The 26,524-nt window shown below is 29.0% G+C and overlaps 3 protein-coding genes across 4 annotated transcripts in view; 1 reads left to right on the top strand and 2 right to left on the bottom strand.

Annotated features, from left to right (window-relative positions):
- LOC106681143 (uncharacterized) overlaps positions 1-20,085 on the top strand; it is a 79,082-nt gene extending 58,997 nt beyond the window's left edge. For both annotated transcript variants that reach the window (XM_014421314.3, XM_014421315.3), the window contains 5 exons: positions 2,907-3,067; positions 4,229-4,401; positions 14,348-14,545; positions 14,618-14,715; positions 19,785-20,085. In XM_014421314.3, coding sequence (XP_014276800.1) covers positions 2,908-3,067; positions 4,229-4,401; positions 14,348-14,545; positions 14,618-14,715; positions 19,785-19,854 — 699 coding nt within the window. In that variant the 5' untranslated portion in view covers position 2,907 and the 3' untranslated portion in view covers positions 19,855-20,085. The remainder of the gene's footprint in view (positions 1-2,906; positions 3,068-4,228; positions 4,402-14,347; positions 14,546-14,617; positions 14,716-19,784) is intronic.
- eEF2 (eukaryotic translation elongation factor 2) lies at positions 15,644-18,531 on the bottom strand. The gene has a single exon (XM_014421312.3). The coding sequence runs from the start codon at positions 18,393-18,395 to the stop codon at positions 15,861-15,863; it is 2,535 nt and encodes an 844-aa protein (XP_014276798.1). The 5' UTR covers positions 18,396-18,531; the 3' UTR covers positions 15,644-15,860.
- A 2,837-nt stretch (positions 20,086-22,922) lies between the features above and the next one.
- Positions 22,923-26,524, bottom strand: part of LOC106681130 (putative autophagy-related protein 11) — a gene marked incomplete in the record, with an annotated part of 10,004 nt that continues 6,402 nt past the window's right edge. The window contains 6 exon segments of the mRNA XM_067050992.1: positions 22,923-23,108; positions 24,381-24,461; positions 24,585-24,665; positions 24,741-24,854; positions 25,430-25,606; positions 26,126-26,374. Coding sequence (XP_066907093.1) covers positions 22,998-23,108; positions 24,381-24,461; positions 24,585-24,665; positions 24,741-24,854; positions 25,430-25,606; positions 26,126-26,374 — 813 coding nt within the window.

Raw genomic sequence — 26,524 nt, 5'->3', positions numbered from 1 at the left:
TTCAAAAATAATTTTTTTTTTTTAAATTTATTTATTTATTTTTTAATTAAATTTTTTTTACTTTTATCATGCCATAGGCGTTGATGACCAGAGGGTTTTACGCCTTTAAGCAACAATCAACAACAACAACTTGACAAAAAAAAATGCAATACGAGCAGAAAAATCTCACAATGTGTTAATTAGTGTAGTAACCCTAAAACGTTCAATATTGAGCTATATAAAGCTATTGTTAATAGAGCGTCCATTCATATTGGCTGGTTTTGAAGCTGGGGAGCAAAAACACGATGCAATTGCACGAAAATCTGGTCTCTATAATGAACCCCATTACCCGATGAGTTCTGAAATAAGAAATACTCCTACTATATTGATACAAAAATCAGCACCTCATTAAATTGTAATTATATTGCATTAGAATGAAATGGAATCATCGTTACAGCTCACTTTAAAAAAAAAAAAAATAAGGGATTGAAAACAAATTATTCTAAGCACAATCCTCGTAAACATTTCCTTTAATAATGAAGCAAAATACAATATTACTAAAACAATTGATAAAATAAGAAAATCTGACTGTAAATATAATTTTACATCTACTAGCTACACTATCTTTCAGTTTGAATAAAGTAATTTTGAAATTCGTTTGACAATTATCTTATTAACATGGTAATTTAGATAGATAAGTAATTGAAATAATTATTAGATTAAATTACCGGAACGATCATTTCAACGGTACATGATTAAGTAATATGAAAAATCATTGCAATTTTTATCAATTAACAGTGATATCCAATTTAGTTGTCCGGGAACCCAAGGGCATCCATTTGTACTGAAAGGGATACGTAAATCCCACCTAATCTAGCGTGGATGTAATATAAATTATTGCCATTTATTCAAAATCCAAAGATATTTTTAGGATTTTGTAAGAATGGTGTGAAACTTCTGTATGTTTGGATAATGAAAATTAATAATAATAAGTTTTTTCAACCATGCAAATTTACTCTACTACAATATTCCTCGGGACAAAAGAACGATGCAGTTATAAATGACTAAGAATCACAATAAATAATCAAATAATTTACACACACAGCTAAAGCCACCTCAAATCGACGTAGTATTTTTGAAGGAAAGCTTTAAAAAAAAAAAAAAAAAACTTGCTCTTGATATAAACATTTATTTGGCGAGGGCAACAATAAAAAACCTAAACATATAATAAAACAAAAGATTTTAAATAAAATAATAAATATAAATCGAAATAAAAGGACTTTTAGACCAAAATAAAATTAGCAAAATGAATTATGAAAAGAGAGAAACATATTTACAAAATTAATAGACATATATAAAATAAAATACTGGATGACAGGGCTGAAGAAAAGAGATCAACTTCACGATAGGTCAGGGGAAGATATTTTGCTGTAAATGATGTGTAAGCTATTGCTTCATAGAATATTCAGTTGCCAACTCCAAATTGGTCAATAGTTAGTGGTCCACGTCTGTACTGCCTCTTTAATGCATTCAGTATTCAATTTTTAATTAAATTAATTACCCCAATGGTATTCATAAACGTAGTGGACTTTATTTTATTAACCACAATCAAAATAAAAGGTTTAGACAGCATATAATTAACGCAGAAAGGTTCTGGTAACATAATCAAACGTACTAAATGGCCAAAAGATGGCTGATTTTAACCCGTAGATTGTTGACCCGTTGTTAGGCTACGCAAATCAAATAATCCCCACTGACAGTTATTCCTGCATTCAAATATTATAATACAAAGTATAAATACATCTATTTCCTTTTAAATTAAAATAAACTTCTAATGTAATATCAGAAATAAAAATAAAATGTAATTAAATTAAATACTACTACTATTTACAAATTAAAAAACTTGGCATGAACAAATACATACATCAGTAATTCAACTTATAATCTTACACGAAGAAATTTTTAACTTATTATATATAGATGATTGCCGTTTGTGAATTTGAAGATGGGTCAGGACTACGGTCAAGAAAAAAAAAAATTGTTATCAAATATTTATTGATTATCGACGTTTCGTCCCACAATGTAAGTCTTTATCAGGGCGTTTGTGATGAGTGGATATGTAAAACGTGGGACAATGACTTTGAATGGGAATGACTTTGAATCTCCCAACATCAAAGCAGTCCTGATGAAGACCTAAATTGTAGGTTAAAACGTCGGTAATCAAGAAGTTATTTTCTTCTTCTTGACCACAACCCTGACGGTTTCTTTTAAATTCTGTATTATAATAATTTTACCCTCTCCTTAGAAAGTTGCTACAATTTACTTGGAAGAGTAATTACTTTAGAGGTCGAACCATTTCAATTTCAACATCTTCTACAGGCAAAAAATAATTAATTTTATAGTAGTTATTAATTGCAAGTACTTTAGTAATTAATTAGTAAAGTACTTTAGACAGTAATTTTAAGTGTGCAACACAATAAAAAATTCAGCAGTTCATTAACCAGTAGAAATTACCAATTAACATTTGTAATTTCAAATAACAGTAATTGCAATCAATTTTTACCCAATTACTGTTCTTCAGTTTATAAAACTCTCTTAACCTAGCTCGGCCATATTCTGTCTACAGTACTTGTCCCGACTTTCCTAGAATTCTAAGCGTCATCCGAGGGAAACCAGAAGGACTTTTATCATTTATATGACCATTCTCGGCTTTTGTTATTCTTACCATAAGTAGTAAAAGATAGATTGATACCACATGAAACCTTTTAATGACTTCATATAACAATGGAAAAAAGTCATTTAAGTTCTCACGTTTTCTTATAGTAACCAAGCCAAAAAGCCTTATAGATAAAAATCATGTTTTATTTTATTCATAAGAAAATAAATTGTATGAACGATTTATTAGAACTTAGCTTGGTTCTTTTCAGAATGACTGATAACGTCGTGGAACTTGGAACTTTCGTAGAGACCAGGGATGGAGTTCCACTCAAATTCAAAGTCACCACAGTGCCTGAAGAAATCATCGAAGAACTAGTCGAACATATGGTCACTTTCTTTCTTCCTAGAGAGCCGCTATGTGAACATACAAGTAAGTGATTTTTGTAATTATTTAAATAGGCGCGATATTCTCTACCCATCAAATGTTAAAGTCCTTTTTAAATGTTAAATGTCGCAGTAATTTCAGAGAGTTATAAGCTCACCTCTTTTCCTCACTCTTCATACGGCGTTGTCACCCACTGGCTCTATATCCTCAAATTCTGTAGATACAATTCTAAAGCTTTAGAAGCTAACAAGACTGATTGGGGTATTATATATTCATACTCGGTTAGAACTTTGTAGATCATAATGCTCTACAGACAAATTATTTATCTTTAAAATGATTATATAGTGTTCCAAATAATCCATAGTTGTAGATAATAATCAATAAAGATCTATATACATGTACATCTCTTTAACTGTTTTTTGAAAAAAAAAAAAATATAATTGGATTGGATCATTTTTGTCTATATATATATATTTTAACTTTCATTTAATTATTTCTAAACACTTTATTTTCCTCCCTAAATCCTCGAGACATGAGCGAATGAAACCTTTCATCGGTGGTCGGTTTGAAAGGAAATAGCAAAGTATAATGTAAAGCCCTGAGGATCATTCTAGTCTGACTAATGACTTTTGTGCTTACACTTATTGTTTAGTGCTTGATCTTACAAATATCAGCCAAGTAGTTAAGGAGGAAAGCTGCGAACCGCACCGTATAAGATCTCTAATCGGCCCCATTTTCAAAAACTGGCACTGTGTGGCAATGTCAAGTTTCAAAAATTATCTTTGGGTAATCAATAACTTTGCCAAATTCTAAAAATAGAAATCAGCCGATTTTCACGGAGATAAGTTCAGTAATGCTGTCGCTAGAGGTCTGCAGATGAATAGATATTTTTTATTATATTTTTGCTGTAATAGAATAAAAAAACAACTAGCCAAAAGACAATATTTTGAAGCTAAATCTCGTGAACAGCAACCTGCCTACACTTCTTTCGCAAAATTGGTCCTCTGTTGCTAGATTAAATTGTAATTAGATCTTTACCATTGTAATTTTGTTAATTTTTATAGATTACTCAAAACCTATTTGTTGGCCCCTTAAAAATAAATTATTCAATTGAAAGTTTAGGTCCAAATATTAGTGGCTGGTGTTGATTTATGAGTGCCTTATTTGCTAATCAGTTTGTATATAAATTATTTTGTTAATTTACAGAGCTACTGAAAGACGAATTAGCCTTAGAGGCTTCAAGAGTGGTTTGGAGAGAACTGATGAAGGAAGGTGCTGCTATGGTAGCCATCGCAGAGAAGCCTGGGCCATTAAAAGATCGTATTGTTGGCGCTAACATGACTTACATCAGCTATAAAGGCAAGGAGGAGAAAATCCCTGTAAGTTATTTTATGGTTAAGTTCGTGTAGAAAGCTAATAATTATAAAAATTTAGTAATCGAAATCTGATATTTATTAGTATTGGGTTCCCCATACAGGCTTTCCTACAGTCGATTCAGAGTTGACTTCTAAAACTAGTTTTGCCTAAAAGGTAACCTTCTAGGACAGTAGGAGTGTTTCATATTATTTTCTTAAAAGACTTCAGTACTTAAAAGATACTGACCGGGGGAAAAAAAACCATAATATATCGTTACGACCTTTGAATGGTTCTTTTACGTGAACTGTAAAATGTAGGAAGAAGTATTTTCTCACATAATAATGCCTTTCATAAAATCTCCAAGTTTTTATTTTATTTTTTTTTCTAATTTTTATTGCATACTTACTTCTATTCCAATATTTCTTAATCTGTCTGTTAATTTTATCAAAATATTTCAGAGGTAAAAATCGAACCAGGAGAATTGGAGGGCACCCATCCTATCCTATGCTCCCACTTCCTACCGAGTTCAAACCAAAGTCCCGAAGACGAAAATTGTGTTCCTTCGATTTTCTTCAACAACTTTTCCTTAGTTAAACTAGTATATGTATATATACTGTTTTACATTTTTTCTGAGTTTGGTGAAAGATCTTTTGGTTTTTAATGTTTAGGGCCCCTGAGTTTATGTATTCCCTTGTATCTTAACACTTATTAAAAAACAAATTGTGATTTAATCTAACATTAGCTAAATAGCCAATATTGCAATCTAAGTTGATAGTTGAACCATTTTAGATTGGGATTAGTTTGATTCTACTTATTAGTGTTTTTTTCAACGCTCTCCCAATTAATATATTGCATAAAAGTAGAGTACCTTGAAGTCATGTATTGAATACATAATTACATAATTATTTAAAAAACAGAGTTGAGGTAATGGGAAGGTATAAACCAGTTGTGGACAATTTTTTCAAGGTTGTGTGGTGTCAATCTGCATGAGGAGAATTTCTGTTTTTTTTTCAATATATTATTAAATCATTTAGTCATAATCCCAATCATCAACATAATTAATAATATATTTACTCTTTATTTGGTTGTTATGTATATGAATTTAAAACCTTAAAAATAATTAAACAGTTATTAATAAATCTTCGTTACGTTGGTGAATTCTTTATTGAGGGAAATATCTTGATGATAAATACACCTAATCCGAAATATCTCTCTCTGTATTGGGTGATAACAATTTGACAAAATAGAGAAAATACTTATGGCATCTTGGAAGAGATACGTAATGTGATGTCAGCATGATGATAGAAAGGAAAGTTCTTGATAAAGAGCTTTCTTTATCGTCAGATTGTTCTCGGTTACTAGTTAGTAATTGATTACTAAATTTGGAAAAAAAAAATACAAGAAAAAAAAAGAAAAACTGCTATTGGCAAGCAAAATAGTATTTTTTCAAAAATGTATTCATAATTCCGAACGTAAAACATATTATTCGTTAAAAAAAAAATGGATATTTTTAGCCAAGCAAATTTTTCGAGTTACGATACCGAACCAAATTTAATTCATTGTGAGAACATGTTTTTTGGTTCAACAGGTCAAGCAATTCTTTATTATTTTCCATTAAAAATTCACTTGCGTCAATTTCTCAAGCGCATTTTGAAGTGAAACTTCTTAAACGACTTTCTACATCTCAAGAAAAAAAAAAAGATTTTCTCGGAAAACGAATCACATATAGTTTAATTTAGAACGTTCGCTAAATCTTTTGTTTGTTCCACTAAAAGGAAAAAATTGAGCCCTTCCCCTTTTAATATGTTGATTTTATTTCCAGCAGAAATAATATGTTAAGTGCCTGAATGAAAAACTGTAAAATGTCAATTAGACAACACACAGTACAGTAGTCAACCAGAGTTTCAAAAGGATCAGATTTTAATTACCTCGATCAAAGATTTGAATATTGTTTATAATAAAAAATATTTAATGTCGGAATGCTCAATAAGATATGAAAATGATGAATGAATGAAATAGCTTTTTATTTATGCAATAAATTAAAATCATACAGAATACAATATAAAAATTTAAAGAAGATAGAGAAAAAAAAATAAATTTATATATATAATAATCGACAAAACATTAACTTCTATCAATTTTCTTTCCATCTTTCTGCATCCTTTCCTGTATAGGCCTTCCCTTTCGGGAGTAATAGTCAGCACTTCCCGGGGTGACCAGCCCTATTGGGAGGCGAGTTCTTTCCATTTCTCCTTCCAGATATCCCTGTCCCTAGCAGCTCTCCACCAGAGGGGTCCTGCCATCCTCTTGAACATATCGCTCCATCTTTTCTTTTGACATCCTCTTCTTCTTTGAAGGTCGTGTGGAGTCCATTCTGAGGCAATGTTTGTCCATCTGTCATCTTCGCACTGAAGGAGATGCCCTGCCCATCTCCATTTGCTCAATCTTGTCATCTTCAGTGTATCAGTGAGTCCTGTTTTTTTCTAGATCCAAGCATTTTTTATTCGATCTCTTTTCCTCATATTCACAATGCTTTTTCCAATATTATTTTGCCACACCTGTAATTTCCTCTCCTGAGTATAGTCAGTGACCACGCTTGACATACATAAGTGACCGAAAAATCGATTTCTGCCAAAATTCGTAACCGATTTCTCCAGCCACTACACTATACCTACGTCAAAAATTGTTTCAATTGGTCCACTATTGCCGATTTTATACCATTTAACTTGGAGACGATGTGACACACTCTCCAGGCACAGATAGAACTGTATGCAAATGCAACTGGTTAAAAAAATATGTATTTTAATAAATAAGGGAAAATTAAAGTTGAAAAGTCACAAGCTTTCGATTACTTATAGTTTGCTGCACCATAGCAATAGCTATTGTAATATTTGCAGCGAAAACTTGTAGAATTTGGTGAGGGCTTACAAAGATCACAGGAATTCAAATGAAACATGTATCAATCAATTAGTGCCACCCATTTAGGAATTATCAATTTTTATTATTTCTATTTAACTGTTTAGGGTCAGAAGGTTTCCTTTTAAGGTAAAAAACAAAGTAAGCATCACTAATTTTATCAATTTCATTTGTGTCAAAAACATTAATGACACCAGTATCTAATATTTTCATTACTTGAAATTAGACACCGCCGCACGCACCATTATAAATGACTGGATTCTATCACCCTTCATCAGAATTTTCTTTATCTATTTACCAGTAATTTTCATCCAGAGTCGATTGAGAGTTCACTTAGTCATCAAAATTGTTAGTAATTTTTTCCATTTAATCTAAGTATTTTAAATATTCTACTGGTTCTTCCACCAAATGAACACTTTTTTTGATTTTAGAAAAATATTTCAAAAGGAATATAACCCAGGTAAGGGAATAACATTAAAAAAGCTATGAGCACTTTACTTTTCAGTTCAAATTTGGACTGATTGGATACTGAAACTAAAAACAAAATGCAGAAGACCATCAGTATTATTGTAATGCTGCTTGTTATGCTACAAATTTAGATAAAACATAGTGCTAGCCAAGCCCTGGGCCCAATCTGATGTATTTCAATAAATGAATTTGTTTCCACAATTTTTACTCAAACAAAAAAAAAAGGTTTTTACTAAAACAAAAGTCAGTTTTTTAATGTATCTTTTTTTAGATATAACATCTTTTAGTAAATGGTCTATTGCACTTCAATACACAGAAAAAATAGCGAATAACATGATTCATGACTTCACAGGGTGTCTTGTAACGTATAAATAGGACAGGCGATTGTTCCCAATTGAGACCAATACAGCTTAACAACTAATAACACTTCAAATAACAAATTCATTTATAGAATTTAAAAGATACATTTGGGAGAATATAATAAATTCATGGGTTTATATAACAAGAGTTTACAAATTTAGAGAAGAAAAAAAAAATAACCAAATTCGTCAAAAAAGAACAATTTCATGAATCTTTTGACTTGATGATTTGATAAAGGAAAAAATATTTTCACATTATTGAATATTTTATTTTATTGTAGTTAAATTTACTAAGCAATTAGTGAAACAAAAATAATAGTTAAAAAATGATGGAATCGACATTTCTAATTGAGAACAATGGTTAGGTAAATGATTAACAATGCCATTTTAATAATTATTAATGTACATACTTTAGGCAAAAAAAACTAACGTATAGCATCATTCACAATTGTATAATAGAAATCTATTATTTGCAGCTCTTTAAAAAACAAAAAGCTTTTAGCACTTATCTGTAATTAAATATGAAATAATAAATCTTAAGTATATGATGTTTCCTTTGGAATTTTCAATAACAATTCTAAAAAATTGTTGAGTCTGAAATCATAGTTGTTTACTTAGTCATCATGTTCAAGAGATTTTATCTAAAAGTTATAGATTTTTTATAGCAATCTGGTTGTATAATATGGTACCAAATCTATACTATTTAAATTTACCATGTGTGGCTGCAGATTTTACTCATAAAACAAATAACATTATTCCGGATTTTCTTTCCTAGGAAGTTGTTTAAACAATGTTGGGTTGTAAATTTTAATTAATATGACTATATGACAATATTTCAAAAAGAAATAGATGCAATTAACAAAATGAGGAATATTGGTACTTGAAGATAGAGCAATCCAAAATGTAGTACAAATAAATATAGAATGTAGATAATATTATAAATGGAAGCTTTTTCACGTCAATATATTAATAAGCAAATAAGATTAAAAACTGGCCATATAAGAGAAAAGATTCAGTTGGTAATTTTAGATTAAGCTTATAGCTTTATATAGAAATTATTTGCTTAATAAAAGTTAAATAAATTTATTTATTGATAATCATGCTTAAAGAAACAGGTTTAATGCATTAAATTCAATACTCGTACATTTATCTTTCATTTTTAGTTTCATTATGCATGCACATATAAATTTTTAAATTCTTGCAGATTTAATGGGTTAAATATGTGTTTATTCAGCAAGCAAAATGTATACTCCCCTTATACTCTCAAGTGATTCACAAGACAGAATCCACTATTCACTTGGAGGCAGTCTATTCGCCATTCAAGAGATTCAAATAAGTGGGAGTAGTGAATATTTTATTAGATAAGGACAACTACTTGGCACTAAATAGTTTTAGTTTTTATTTTAAGCCCAAAAAAAATTAGTAATATCTAGTTTTATTACTTTGTTAAAATATAAAGCAAAGAAAATAAGTAATAAGCTATTAAATAGGCATCCATGGCCTTTACAGAAAGGATTAATTATTTTGTAAACATAATTAAAACTAGTAAACAGATATGTTTTATTTATTATTATTATTATTAAGAAGATAAATATTAACTTATTTGTAATACGAGGTAGGAGATCACATAATTCCTTTTTAGCCTATAGCTTACCAATATATTCTAAACATAGTGGGATCAAATTTAATTAAATAATCAAAAATGTTGCTTGGTTTCTATAAAAATATTTGAAAGAAATAAGTTCTTTCATTCAATCTTCATAAAAGCTCTTGAGTTAAACAAAAAAGTCTAAATGCTTGGCTCTTTAGTAGTGCAAGATTTTCAAAATAAAGTATAAACTGAAGAACTGCACTTGCAACTACAAATGATTTTATATGTACAGTTCAAAATAAGCATTAATAAGATGGGAGAAATGGATGAATGAATGAATTAAAATAGGAAATAATCCACAAATGGAACAGGAAATTTTTAGAATTAAAGTTTTCCCTTTTTTTTCCCCAAGAAACCTGGAAGATAAAAAAAACAACTAAAAAATCAAGAATTCAAGAGTAAAATCTCAAGAGAATGAGGGGGCATTTTTTTTTTTGTTTTTTTTGTTTTGTACTGTCATTTTCTGTCACCTCCTTTTTCTGTTGACTCCTCTAAAACTATTTTTTTTTTTAGTTTATCAATAGCCATAAAGTATAAAAAATAAATTGGCAAATATAAACAAAACAGACACAATTTACATGACAATGCTCAACTTTTTTACATTAATATACAGTTATTTCCTATGAATTTAAGATTCAATGGGTTAAAATTATTTCTAGATTAACTAAATTGTCAAAAAAAGAAGAAAAACAAAGGGAACTCAAATTCAAATAAATGATAATCAAAGTTAATACATAGTTCAGCAGTAATTCAAGATGTAGGATCAGAGACTTAAAGCCTATCAACAAAAATATGAAAAGAGGAGTAGGAAAGATACTTTGCAACTATTACAAAAATAGCGGAACTTAATATCTCGATGGTTAGATTAAGATTGTAGGGAACTTGTAGCCAAGGGAACCTTGGCTGCCTCGTTACTGCAATATCGGCGGTTCGAATAAGGCCTGGGGGTTGACTTTTATTTTGTGCTGGTCCCACAGAACAAAGAATGACCCATCACCATGGTTAGATGGTTACTGTATATCCGCTATTTTAGTTTAAAAAAAGTTTTTTTAATGTTTTGAGAAAGTTCCATTTGCTTGCAGCACCTCTGGCATGTACTTGGGGCACCTCAGAACTGCTGCTGTAGATAACCCACCTGTATGTCAGAAATTACCAGAAAAAGGGTCACAAAAAATAAATAAAATAAAGGTTGTAGAGCCCTCACAGATACAAAAAGCAAAGCATATAAAATCTTGATGAATAGGCTGATATGTAGAACTGTTAGTGTACTCGAAGAAATGTCAGGAAGATAAGTGAGGTCATATATAGAAGAAGAGCTGACAAAGTAATGCTGACCTAGAAAAAACCGAGAAGTTTTTATTCCAAAATGAGGTCAGAAAATCTTCCAAAAATTCAACACTACTAGAAAAACAATAAGTACAAACTGACTATGTGTACCTTTAGATGCGAAAAGAATCCAATTGACTGATGAAGTTTGCATGAAGGAATGGAGGAAATGTTTTGAGGTCATATTGAATGGAGAGGAAGAAAAGAGAGAGAATAGTTCTTTGGAACATCAGCTCTATGAAGATGAACTGGAAAAAACTGAAAGATTCAATTAATTGGAAGTTGGCTCTACTTTACATTAAAATTATTGTATAATCAGTGTGATACTGATGGAAAATTCAGCAAATGAAAAATCTTTTCAAGTAGCCAAAAACACCAAGTTAAAATAAGATTTATGTAACTACAAATATACTTAATTTATCATAACAGAATAACATATAATAATGGAATATTTTATAACTAAAAATTATTGACATAAAACAATTAATATTCAAAATCTCGAAATTAACATACACACAACATTATACACTAAGTATTTGGTTATATTACAATGAATAACATTTTTTTGGGACATAAATAAAACACAAATAAATTAAACTCAATATTTTCATTGAAGAAATTCATTGATTCTTCAAAAATCTAGAAGTCTAAGATGAAATGAAATATATTCCTCACAAGCAATATGCATTCAATCCTTATCCTCACCCAAGTTTAGTCCTTTTTGTCACCAAATATTTAAAGTTTTATTGAGTTTGAAAAAGTTTGATCCAATTAATATATAGTGTTTGTTTATGTTTATTTTAACATAAGATTAAATGATAAATTAAAGCATTGTATGCTTTAATGCTAATATAAGGCAAAGGAAAAATTAAAGTATTGTATGCTATTTGAATTAAACCGGTCTACGAACAATTAGAAAGATTATGTGATCCTTTACAGGTTACACACTCTTGAACCGAAGACTATGACAATACCCAATTTGGTCACCACAAATCCAAATTTATATAGTTGTCACCCATAAAAATCTTGAGTCTTGGTTGAGAAATCTTCCTTCATCCTCCTTATTCACCAGATTAAGCCTCATCAATTCACGCTTTACACTATTGTTGGTTTCTAGATCACTTTGAAAGAGAAAAGAATTTCAAAACACATGGAAAAATGATTTCTGCAATATAAGTTTTTTCAATAAAAAAAATCAATTTTTTTTTGTATTGACATGATGCTCAAAGGTTAGCCAAAAATTGAGGTACACCATGGTGAACACTTGTTCACTAATATAAAATTCATTATTTAATGTAAATATGCATGTTATAAAATATTACGAAAATACAAACAGAAAAATGCTTACAACCTAATACACAGATAATCTGGGTTTAAAAGCTGTTCCAATTCTTTGGACCAATAGAATAATCAATAATGATCATGTTTCTAATCCCATTTCTGGATACAAAGAACCACAATATGAAAGCTATTTCATCAGCTCCTTTTTCATACTCAAAACCACAGATCCTGCCAGTAGTAGCTAAGTTTGAGTTGTTTCTCTTTTTATATTATTTCGATTAACTCCATGAACTTTTTCTCTAACTTTACTATGACTTATAATCATATGATTATCATACATTATTGTTGCATTGCAAATTTAAAACAAAGTGGGTCAATAATTTTTTTTCCAATTGTTAGCTTTTTTTTGTTTAGCTGTCGTTTCTAGATTAGTTTTTGTTATGTGAAAATACTATCACAAAAGATTGACTAAATTTTTTGAAAAATTCCTTATTAATTTTGCTGTTAGAACAGAAGTATGCCCTAAAGTATGTACAGTAGAATACTACCCGGACTATGTTAACTGGCAGTAAAAAAATTAAGAAAACTTTAAGTTCAGTCAACTAACATTATTACTGCTATTAAAAACTTAAAGATTGTAAGCTTAATTAAATCATATATCTACACAAAATTTTAATTAATATTATATTAACAATTGTCTAATAAATTTAACTTTGTCATACATTAATATGAATTTAACCTGTACATTAATTTTTATCTAATGTAAGGGTTAAACTAATGTTGGGAGTTTTCTTTTATACAATCCTGACAAAACTAAATAAGTAATTTAGTTACCTCAACCCTGACTAGGATGGATACATTATTTAACATTGCTAAATAATAAATATAATTTATTTTTTTATTAATGTGATTTTTTCCTGTCATTGTCTCCAAATATTCCTCATGGCACCTTCTCCCAGAGCTATTATAGTTCTTACTAAAGTGTCAATGAGGAAACAAAATTTTAATAATAGTATAATATCAAATATAACTCTTTTTTTTTTCTACCTTCAAAAATAAAAATTTAAAAATGATGAACTTTATACTGAACAAAATAGGCCTAAATCACAAATTATATTTAATGACTAATCTATAAATAATAAATTAAAGTTATAATTATATTGAAACATATTGTATTAACATTGTCTCCAAAACTTTCAGTTGTATTAATAAAGATTAGCATTAAATGAATTTAATTTGAAGTGTATAACTTCAGCCATGAACTCTATTTAAATTAGTTTTAAGGCAATTGAGGAATCCACATTCAGTTAATTGTGTAAAATATGTTATAACTAAACAGTTACAATCTAAACGTATTAAGTTGAAAAAGTTATATAAACAAATTTCTAAACAATGACTTTTTATATATATATATTTTTTAAATACAGGCAGTTTACGGGAAGAATGATTTTAGTCCACTATTTGTAAAAATTGAAGTTGTAATGGCATCTTGTGAAAAATAAGTTCTATCGAATGGTGAAATTAATTATTTTTTTGTTATATTTAAAGTAATCTTTGTTTAACTTATTGTCCAAGAATAATTTTTTTCATAAAATTATTTGGCTAGTTAATTGTTTTGGGAACTATTTATGTCCAACAATTTTGGACAGTTTAAAATCAAATTTTCCATGAAGAGTTAAATTTAATTAGAACTAAAACATTAAACTTCAATTTTCTTAATATATGTTTCTTAAGAGTTAAATCTTTCTTCCCATGGTCTCTTAAACTGATTAATGTTTTGATAAAAACTGCATAGTCAAATTAATTTATTTGTTTTTCTTTCAATACAAACTAATGTTTTAATAAAACAGCCTGCATAATAATGAAATTAAATAAACACATAGAACATGATACAAAACTAATTGTATAGAATCATTAATAAACATTTTTTTTTTTATTTTATTTTAATGTAAATTTGACTTTATCAAGGAAAACGCAGGAATATTCAAAGATGTATTTTTGGCATGTAAAGTAGCAGTAGAAAGGGCTAACATTTTTGAGAGATATGGAGTTGATAAGATTTTAAGCGCTTTTGGACTTTCAGTAGATACAAAATACCATGGTTATCATGTAGGAGAAAGACTCCTCCAATGCAGGAAGCCACTTTGTCAACATTTAGGCATCAAGGTATAAAAACAATGGTTACAGTCATACATATAATCAGCCTCTACTTATTAAAATTTAATGTGTTATTTCTAGGTAACTGGTACAATATTCACTGCATCATCATCACAATACTTGTCTAAAAAAATTGGTTTTAAAGTTTTGTATGAGGAAGAATATCCTAAATACAAGAGGTAAGCATAATTTGTTGGTTCATAATAGTATGTTTACATAACAGGGCAATTTTCTAAGGTTAGTAATTTTTCCACATCAAAGACAGGCTATCATTTGTGCCAGTTGAAGGTCATTTCCTCATAAAATATATTAAACTAGGGGATATATTTGACATTTATATTACAAGAAACTTCCCTATAGTGTTTAACAACTAAAGTAAATAAAATCTTTAATAGATAATAATAAATTGCAATTGTGAAGTTTCAACTGAATCCAACATGTTTTAATTGTCTAAAATAGCAATGAAAAAAAAACAAATCAAATCTGCCAGTTTTAACTCATTTTTAAGCTAAATTAATGAATTTTGATTAAATAGCAATTACATTAGGGCAAAAAATATCACTTTACATGGATTATAGCCTAAATTATATTAAACATAACTATGTAAAAGTACTCAGCACTTACCTTTAATTCATATCAAATTATTAATTAATTCTAATAGAACTGAATATTTCTGATCTATGATCTATTAAAAAGGCGAATCCAAGAAAAAAATTTAATTTTATTTTTCCTTTTAACTGAAATAGTCATTGATAATTATGAGTCCCACCTAGTGAAGAATTAATACATTACCAGTATGTTAAGAATATGAACAGGTCTTTCACCTAAAAATAATTGGTGAAGAACAAAATATGCTCTTCAGAAAATTGTCTTCACACTTTTACACCACAGACATTGTGTCTAGATATAATTTTTCTTCAACAATTTTTGAAGTCACATAATGATTTTCAATTTTTCCAAAATTAATCCTTTAATATTACAAAAATATATTAAACTTTGATGAAACTAACTCTTTTATATTTAAAAAAATTTAATTTTTAAAAAATAAACCTTAAATTACTTAAACTAAACAAGGATGAAATGGATAATAGAAAAAAATTATCTTCCTTCATCTCCTTCTCAGCATTTATTTCATTTTACATTGTAATGAATATGTACATGTCACATTGCATATAATTAATAGTTTAAATTAAAATTATCATTTTTCAATTCATTTAAAAGAACAAAAAAAGTGAAATATCTTTGCAGAAATACAGCTCAATTGCAGAATGTAACATAGAAAAAATTAATGTAAAAAAAATATTAAAATAAGAAAGGAAATAATTTATAATTTATCCAGATATTGTGTAAGATCCGGTAATCCTTCTTTAAGACCTTTTCTTTTCCTGGTGTCTTGAACAATGGTGAAAGGCTTAGTGGCTGTGTCGAGTGGGTCACCTGGTAAGATCTGCCAATGATCGAATACACATTGAGGGAATGCCTGTCCACCGGTATTACTTCTCAAGTCAGCAGTAAAACCAAATGATTCATTTACTGGTAAATAAGCTTTTACAACAAACATAGGTGTTCCAGCTACTTGCATTTCTTCAAAAACATGGCCTCTTCTTCTGTTCAGAACACCATAGATACCTCCAACGGCAATTTCAGGACATTGAATTTCACAGAGGTACACTGGTTCCATCAATCTGGGACTAGCTGTAAGAATACAAGCATAAAGACATCGTCGGGCTGTTGGAATGATCTGACCACCTCCTCTGTGAATAGCATCAGCATGCAGAGTAACATCATAAATGTTGAACCTCACACCTCTCATGTTTTCTTCTGCCAAAACACCTTCCTTCGTAGCCCACTGGAATCCAGCAACAACACTATCCTTGATTTCATTTAAGTATTGTACACCCTTAGTGCAGTCCATCAGAAGATTAGGTCCTGATCCATCAGGTCCAAATGCCCAAATTTTTCTTGCCTCAGATACATCATAGTCATATTTCTCAGCTAAATATCTAGCTCTGACTTTAAAGTCATCACGAGGATTAACATCTCCTTTATCAATATCTTCGGGTAATCCATCAGGCATAGGAAGGGCTTTCATGAACAGACGATTGTGTTTATTAGGTGATTTGGACAAACACATTTGATTACTTTCTTCTGAGACAGTTTCTCTGTAAGAAACTACGGGATCAGATTTCTTTAGTGGAATGCAGGCATGATCTTCTTCAAGATCTTTAAGACAAATTTCAAGATGAAGTTCTCCAGCTCCGGCAATAATATGTTCTCCAGATTCTTCAATAATACACTGTACCATGGGATCTGATTTGGCTAAACGTTTTAATCCTTCAACAAGCTTAGGTAAATCAGCAGGATTTTTAGGTTCTACAGCTACTCGTACAACTGGTGACACACTGAATTTCATGACCCTCATGTTATGTGCATCTTTGAAAGTTGTAATTGTACCAGTTTTAACTAAAAATTGATCAACACCAACCAAACCACAAATGTTGCCACTGGGTACATCTTCAATTGCTTCAACATAACGCCCCATCATTAAAATTGTTCTCTGAATAGCTTTTTCATACAAATCTTCTTTTTTCCCTGGAGTAAAATTTGGTCCCATAATTCTAGCCTTCATACCAGTTGAAACTTTTCCTGAAAATACACGACCAAAGGCATAGAAACGTCCTTTGTCTGAGGTGGGTACCATTTTTGAAATGTACATCATAAGAGGAGCATTAGGATCACAACTTTTAATTCCAATAGCAGCTTCATCATCATGAGGCCCTTCGTATAACATTTCCATTCTGTACTTCTGAGCAACAACGGGTGATGGCAAATGAATGGCTATCATTTGAAGTAAAGCTTCACCAGCTGGAAGCCAAGACCTCATGACTACTTTCAACAATTGTTTACCATCTTTCTCACGATCTTCAACGCCTAATTTAATATTCAATTTTTCTAAAAGGGTGGCAGCTTCTTCCTTCTTATAATTCATAATAGAGTCAAAAATTTTATAAATGGGATCTAAAATGTACATAACAAATGAGCGCTTGTTATCCTCTTCCTTTTGCTTAGCCCACTTCTTAGTCTTAGGATTAAAGAAATTTTCACCCCACAATCTGTTCATTAGTTTTACTACATCAATTTTAAATTTTTCAGCATACATTTCTGCAAATTGTTTTAATGTAAAAGCCCACCCATGAAGCCCAGAACCAAATCCAACACTTCCTTTACTAGGATCTACACGTACTTCACCCATAGGACCGCTATCATCACTGTAGGTTGCAATAATGACATTGACATTTTCCACAATACGCTGAAAAGTTTGGTAAAGATCTTCGGGGTCTAATTGAAGTTCCAAAAGAGCTCTATCCATTTTATTCATGAAAAGGACAGGCTTAATACGTTCAGCAATGGCTTGACGCAAAACAGTTTCGGTCTGCACACACACTCCAGAAACACAATCAACAACAACTAAAGCTCCATCAGTTACACGAAGAGCAGCAGTTACTTCACTAGAAAAGTCCACATGCCCAGGGGAATCAATAAGATTGATAAGAAACCCTTTTTCTCCCTTATCCCTTTGGTCAGGGTTAGTAATAAAAACCAGGTCTTTGTCATCAAGTTCAAAGAACATAGATATAGCTGTGGACTTAATTGTAATACATCTTTCTTGTTCATCTTTTCTAGTGTCAGTAAATCTAGTTTCTCCAGCTTTAGCACTGGCAATAATACCAGCTTTAGATACAAGTGAGTCTGTCAGGGTAGATTTTCCGTGGTCCACGTGCGCAATGACAGACATATTACGAATGTTTCGTTTTTTGTCCATCATGGTACGTATTTCATCTACTGTAAAGTTCACCATTTTGATGGTTTACTTACTTGACAAAAGTTGATGATGAAGAAACTCAATATACTGGAGACAATCTCGGGACCAGGAACTGCTGCTTCCAATTGACCGAAACACCTTTCACCAAAAGGGTAGGGAACAGTAGGCTATTGCGAACAGTGACGCCACACTGTGACACGTTTTCTCCAAACTACACTCTTGAAAACGTTTTAATAAAAAAAACTAACTTTTAATTGTCATATAATATAAAACTAAAAATTACAACATTTATAAAATTTTAGTAAGAAAAAAAAATTAATAGTACAATCTATTTAAAAATTAGTTTTTAAAACGAGACAGGAGAGTCCTTGATCGTAACTCCCAGATGTTGTGGTTGCAACATACAACGAAACAAGGGGAGGTCCCAGGTGGTTATTGTTTGTAAAGGTTATGATTGGGAAATTTATTTAAAAAAATTCTCTTATCTGGATTTATTATTAGTGACAAAACCTTCATTTGATAAAATGTGTTATTTGCCTACTATTAAAAAATAACTTGTCAAGAAGTTAGATTTAGCTAATTAAAGTTTGTCTTTTAATGTATTTCTAAAACACGATTTTCCTTGCACATTGAAAATCAATAGTTGATTATTGATATTATTACTTAGTTTAAAATAAATTTCTCTTGGGGCTTGCAGTCGGTTAATTCTATATAACTCGTTTTTATATTAATATGGTTTATTATAATTTTAAATCATAATATCTCGCGTGCAGAAAAAAGATGTTTGTGAAATTTAATGACAAGCTCTATTATTACTTTCGGTCCTCCTACATTTTTCAATATATATTGTGTTTAAAATTTAATGCAATTGTGATTATTCAATACTAGGTTGCATGAGAAACTAAAACTTGTAAATTAATTAATTATATATTTTTCTTTTAATCCATACAATTTTTATTTTTTTGTTTTTTTTTATTTCAAAAATGTGTTGTATAGATTTGATTTATTTAGATTATGTTTTCATTAAATTCATCTTTCAAATGTTTCATAATTCATCGAACTTAAGTACATCCCTTACATTTTTTTAAGGCTAAGGTTTATCACATATGATTGCATATCATTTTTGTTTTAACAAGAGAACTAATTTAAAAGAAAAATTAATTGTTACTAATAAAACATTTTAAATCATACAATGGGATAAATTTATTTGTGGAAATATATTATTAAATTCAATTTTTTAAAATATTACAACCATTTTAACAGAATTTTTTCACCAAGGCCTATACCTATCAATATCTCCTTTACTTATAAATCATGTACAACTACTGTAAACAATGTGAAATGGTTTAGGAAGAGTATATATATATATATATATATATATTTGTATGCATACATAATTGTTTACAAAATATGTTTTTGTTACAGAGATGATGGTACACTTTTCTTTGAGGGTCTATCAGGAAAATTGGAATACAATGCGTTATCATATGAATAGCCACATTTAGCATTAACATATGGAAGCCTATTGAAAAGCCTATTAATAAAAATGACATAAATGATATTGATAATATATATAATAATAAAGATATAAATCACATACCTAACTCAAATGAATTTATATTGCTATTAGTTCAAAACTATTATTAATGTAGCTGTTAGAAAGTTATAAATTTAATTGTGCAATTAATCCTTTAATATGATTATGTTACTTCATCCTATAACTTAATTGTATCTGTGTTGTTATATTGTTTTCCTGCAATTGTTAAATAGTACACATTAGTCTTATTGATACAATTTTAAAACAATAAAAAGTGAACAACAATAAAATTAATAGATAATTACTTAGTATCTGTTTAATTTTATACAAACCTATTTCTCTTTATTTGGGTCATTTTCAAATAAACTGCTACTTTTTTTTTCTTGTGAGCAGGGGAATTCAGAAAAATAGAATCATTGAAAAATTTTCTATGAATTTTTAAGAACTGGAAACTTATTTTTCATATTTACTAGTGTTGCATAGTAAAAATAGGTTTTTTCCCTAAACTGCACACTATTATTAATCAAAAGTTTGTGACATCATTAGTTCTTTTCCACTATTTATTAATTTTTTTTTATCTAGCTATATTTTCAGATTGTAATGAGCAATTTACAAAAACATATTTGTTATTATTGACAATATTTCAATTGTAGATTGAGATAATCGAAACCTACCTCCATTTGACTACAGTACTGATATCTTATTGAAGATTTCAGTCTTGCACTTCACATATTAGAAATCTATCATATATATTATTTTTCTGTTGGGAACAATACCTATTCGATTTTTTAATTTTTCATATGTATCTTGAAAAGGAAAACCTCAATTTTTTAAGAAGAGGTTTACTTTGTTTTTTCTCGGACAATTACAAAAGTTTGTTATTGAAAATTTATGGACCAAAAATAAAATAAACAGTGAGATTCTACTGTCTTATCTTTTTCACTAGCTCACTATTTTATGCTACAAAGAAGATGTGGAGAAAATTTATTTATTGTTTAAAGTTATCCCCTTGGTATATAATTTATATTTCGAACAGTTTATTCTGTACGTAATTACAAAGTTAAAAACCACCCATTATTTCTTCTTGAAATTTTTTAGTTCCAAAAGACTTGAAGAAAACTGAAAATCTATTCCGGATTGGTACATTCGGGAATTCCTCTAGAAGAAAAATTTTTTCTACTTTTACCATTCTCTATTATTTGAACTAGTTATACTTCAAAATATTCATTGTATTGAAACAAACAGAATACTACTAACTGATATAAAACTATTGATTCTATTGCATTTTAAATATTCAGCACATCACAGTGGCAGCTTATTTGAGAATGAACTGTTTATATCCGTTAAAGACCTATTTAATTCCTATTTGTGTGAAAAGTGTAATGCATTGTTTGGTAGAATAACAGCTTCTGTTCAACAAATATGGATCAGGTTCTGGTTTGACACTGATTTTTTTCTTTGACAGCTCTTCTTTGGTCCTCTGTGATAGTAATTATTACTGGACCGAAGTCAGAGAATAAATTAAGCTGTTGGAATCAATTGCTTCTCAAAAATACTATCAATTCAAAAGCTTGTGGGTTTGTAAATTAAAATAATTTCGTCTAAATGTGTTTCTTAATAAAAAATATCTCAGCTGAAAAAATTATTGTATTCCAAGTGGTATATTGTACTATTAATACTTTTTGTTTTTATCAGTTACAAGAATGTACTCGTATTCAAACTGAATTAAATTTGATTTCTCTGTACTCCTGCTTAAAGGTTTTTCTTAAGTATAGATAACATTTCTAGAAATAAACTAATCATTTTTAGTAATGTTTTACTATTTGACTAACTCTAGTGTAAAGGGTGAGGGAAGTGGAAACAGCCCACTTTAACCTTGGTAGACTAATCATAATATTGATAATCGTTAGAGGTATCTTTTGCCCAAGACTAAACCCCCATATTATCAATTGTTAAAAGCAAATCTAATCATTATAATAACCATGTAAGGCCTGCCGGGCCGATCTGGTAATAAAGAAAATCTTGGGAGAGGAAGACCCCCTGCTGGATAGAGTACACACTAGAAACAAGAAAAGTAATAATGAAGAGGAGCATTCAGTCTAAAGAAGTTTACTTTATCATCTAATATAACAACACGAAACAAAGGGAAGGAAATTAGTATAAATAAATATAATCATCTCATAACATTAATTCATTTTATTGGCTGAGTTGAGTTCATATGGAAAAAAAAAAAAAAATCAAACTAAAATACAAAAAAATAATGAAGCAGTATTATTTATTGTACAAATGATAACATTAAAATTTCACTGTTCAACCTTTTTTTGCTACAAAAATGTTCTTGATCTCATTATAGTTTTTGCAAGTGGCTTGTTTGTGCTCTATGAAGATTATGCTCAGATTTTTTGACTCTTAGTGCGTAATTTTAATCCTAAAATCATCTTTATTCAGTTCCAGTTTTGACAAAACCCCTTTATTCTGAGGAATCAAAAACTGGGATGGTAAACAGCATTAACGGTCAAATGCTCCTCTACCAATTAATTTTTTATAAATTTAAATGAAGTGCCATCATTCAAACCTATCTTCACTGCTGATAAACAGTTTTATTATTGAATTTGTGTACTTTTTATTTTACAAATATACATATCAACAGTGAAGAAGTTGACAACTTTTTACCTAATTAACTTGATTTATAAACTTCCTCACAGTATGTTCAGGCATATAAATCTATGGAAATTATTATTATTAATATTGAACACAAACTAAAATTTTGCTCAAACTTTTTTCAATAGCCTCCTAAGTTCTCATGCCTGGGTCAATCTCCCTTTATTCTCCTCTAGTTAGGGCCATGTCCACATCTTACAACCTTCTCCTGATATTTTATATCTTTATATCAACCCAAGTGATTAGTTTCACCATCACATTTCTATAAATAATTGATAGAGGATTTATAAAATACATTTTTTGCATTATACGGCTCCTTTAAAAAAAAAAAAGGAAGAATATGATGTGTTGAATAAGGAACACAATAAAAAAAAAGCAATGTTTTATTTTTATTCAAGGCACTCTAAATTCATATCATAAAAAAAAATAATAAAAATAGATCAGAAATAAACTTCAGTCGAACTTGATATTTCTGTATCATTCAAAACCTGAGGATTGAAAGGAGGTTTTACATATTTCTTTCCAAATAAGCAGCTTCCCATTTCTTGTAACTACAACACAAATGAAGAGATTATTGAATGGTTGAATAATTTTTATACTTAAATGTTTATTTGCATAAATATTTTACAATAGATAATTATTTTAAAAATGCTACTTTTGACTAATTTCTGTCTATATAAGAAATTTTTAATTATAACTGTTCACTCTAATCAACAATATATGTAAAGGTTAAAGTAATTAACTCAGCAGAAGTGTCCTTTTTTTGTCCCCTAACAAGTTTCCCCGTGTGCATTTATCTCATGTTAGACAATTTGTACTATTTTTTTAAATATAATTGGATATGATATTAACAAAAATCTTAATGATTACTTCCAATGCAATTTAAAATTGAAATTATAAATTGGAGCTCTTTAATCAAGGGCTGAAGAATCCAGATTTTGTAAAAGATCTAAGAACTTCTTACCTCAGCTCATGTTTAAAAAAAAGAAATGAAGGAGGTGTCCAGGTGAGAAAAATGTTCATATGAGGGAAAAAAGATGTCACGGTAGGAGTGTATTGCTGAGTCTAACCGTTGCGAGGAGACCATAGCAAAACTAAATTGAGTATAGGTGGGGAGATAAAAGAGGGAATAACAACATCAAAGGGTTGACAGAAGGTAGACAACAGATGAAATACTAGGAAAATATAGAAGTTTATTTCCCAAAATATGAACAAAATGCTCAGGGCTAATTAACCTCTCCCAGGTTAATCTTCATATATATATTTTTTTAATTTTCACTTTTATCAATCATCACCTTTAAATTAAGTGATATTGATCAACAATCACTAGATGGGCTGACATCATTTAGCTAAACAATTGAAATTTTTTCACGAATTATGGGACCATAAAAACTAATTAAATAATATTTTCTAAAATAATTAAATAATATTCCATTTTAATTAGAATCGAATATAGCATAATAAACAAACCGTTTATTAAAATTTAATTTTTACACAAATTAATCATTGAGTAATGAGTAATCATTGAGTAAGACATTAAAATTGGAAGATCTTATCTGTAAATCTACACCGTGAATAATCTTTTACCTATTTTTTTTCTTTTACCACTCTTTTGTGTATATTGACACTGAAACAAAATATCATGCTCATTCAACAATCTGCTCTACTAGACTGTCAAAACATAGGTACTTGGTATTTACGTTAAAAAAAAAGTACACTCTTCTGGCAGGTCATTTTATTTATAAATCTTTGCAGACATAATAATAATACTCACTTACTTAACTATACTATTCAGGATACATAATGATTAAAAATAAACCTACCTTGTTTGCCATTTCGACTGGTTGTGCTGTTTCTAATTGTTCTATAATTTCCACAAACTTCTCTCTAAATGATTTAAGAATCTGAAAAGAATCTTGTTTAATCTTGTTGTCTTTTATTTATATCTTATTTAAGATTAAACAATATTAAAGTAATATTGTTTGATAATGCTGAATATAAATTAAACCCAAGCATTTAAACTTTACCTGTAAGTAGCCATTTCGAGTTGGTGGATTTAAATTTATTTTTGGAATATAATCAAGAGTCATCATGCATTTCATTGGAGACTAAAAAAAAAATAATTTAGTCAATAAAAAAGTCTAACGAGGAATACATGAAGATAAAAAAAATTATTTTTTTACAGCGAGTTGTTCTTCTATGGATGTCAAATTACGGATGATTGTAGCTTTCCCTTTGTCTTGCTTAGAATCAAACATCTGTCCGTAAAATGTACAAAGATCATTGATAATGTCCAACTAGAAAAAGATCAATAAGATGAGATGAGAACCCTTGTTATTTTAAGAACATCTAATTTTAAATAAATTCAATAATGTATAAGATAGTTGACTATAGCAATCTGGGACATTCATCGGTTCAGGGACATTCAAAATAAAATAAAAAAATATGGAAAATATTTGGAACTAGCAGAGCTCAAAACCTTTTTATTAAATAGTGGAATGTTTTAATTTTTTTTTTTGACCAGTTCCTGGCCATTTTCTTTCGGATTATGATGAGCAATGCAAGCCTAATCTAGTTTGTTTTTAACAACCACAGAAACTAAAAGGTAGAATAAACATTGTCTTGACCAAATTCATGAGTTGTATCATTAGAAATTTCAATTTTTCAAATTCACGAGAAAGTGGTGTAAGAATGAGTATTTCTCAAGAAATATAAATGTCACAATTGTAAGGATTTAATTATGCCTTTTTTTTCTGTTCATAAAATTTCCAAGGCTAAATATTTGAAAATTATTTTGAGGAAACTATGATCTCAACCCCTAAAATCCAAATCTAAATTTCCATGTTATGAAAAAATAAATATAAACACATACACCTGATTTGATTTCTCTAGAAAGCTCAGGTAATAAATTTTTTAAGTCACTTTCAAGTTTTGCCATTTCGTTATTAAGGCGGGGAACTGCCAGTGAAACTCTTTTCTCATGAGCTTCTTCTTTTAGTGACTTTCTATTAATTTCTCCTATTTCTCGATTTGTTTTATCACTGTATATCTAAAAAATATAAAAATAATAGAATAATTAATATTAAAAAAAGATATAAAGAGATAAAATGTGTTATTAATTTTGTTTTTTCTTATAAAAAATAATGATTAGAGAATTTTGCAATTGAATCTGATAATGAGATAAAAATAAACTGCAAAACATTGCTAGGCATTTTTATAAAAATTTTAGTTATTAAAGGTTCAATGAGAAAACTTTTATATCGTAGATTTCTCATTTTAGTCCATTTAGAAAGCATGGTTATAAGTGTTCATGCTTCATACATTTTTTATTTAATTAATTCATTTATCAATGTTCCAGAGATCACGTAATCCATTTTCAAGTTTATTTTTTCTTTTCATGAATATAAATAATTGAATGCATACAATTGGGAGGAGAAATTAGTAAATAAGTTATAAGCTTATAACTACTCCTATGAAGTCAAGTTTGGACTAATAATTTTATAAATATTAGCTAATTTATTGAAAACATTAAAAATTGTTTTGATAATAAATTTAATTAATTTTGCACCTTTTCTTGTTTTTGAAATGAAGTTTTGATTGATTCAATTTCACTAGCATGATATTTCTTCAATTCTTCAGTTTGTAAAATAGTACTATTTAAAGTTGACTCTAAATCACTGACATTTTCATTTTCATCAACCTCCATTTTAACATTTCCTAACTCTCCATTTGTTGCAACTAGATCTTCTTCAATTGATTTCAACTTTTCAAAATCATACTTTAGTTCATCTTCTTTCTTTATTAGTTCTTTGTCTTCCTATTGTAAAACATTATATTATAAATAGTACCATTTAAAGAAAAGTAATTTTGAAATGTAGATGAATTATTAAGAAATAGACTAAGTACTAATTGCTATTATATAAGGTAAAAAATAAGTTATTAAGTTACTTAAATTCTTATACTAATA

Source organism: Halyomorpha halys, unplaced genomic scaffold (assembly GCF_000696795.3).
Source record: "Halyomorpha halys isolate HHAL.00 unplaced genomic scaffold, Hhal_1.1 Scaffold312.1, whole genome shotgun sequence".
NCBI classification, from domain to species: Eukaryota; Metazoa; Arthropoda; class Insecta; order Hemiptera; family Pentatomidae; genus Halyomorpha; species Halyomorpha halys.
The sequence above is the reverse complement of the archived record's forward strand: the minus strand, read 5'-3'. Positions and strand labels throughout refer to the sequence as shown.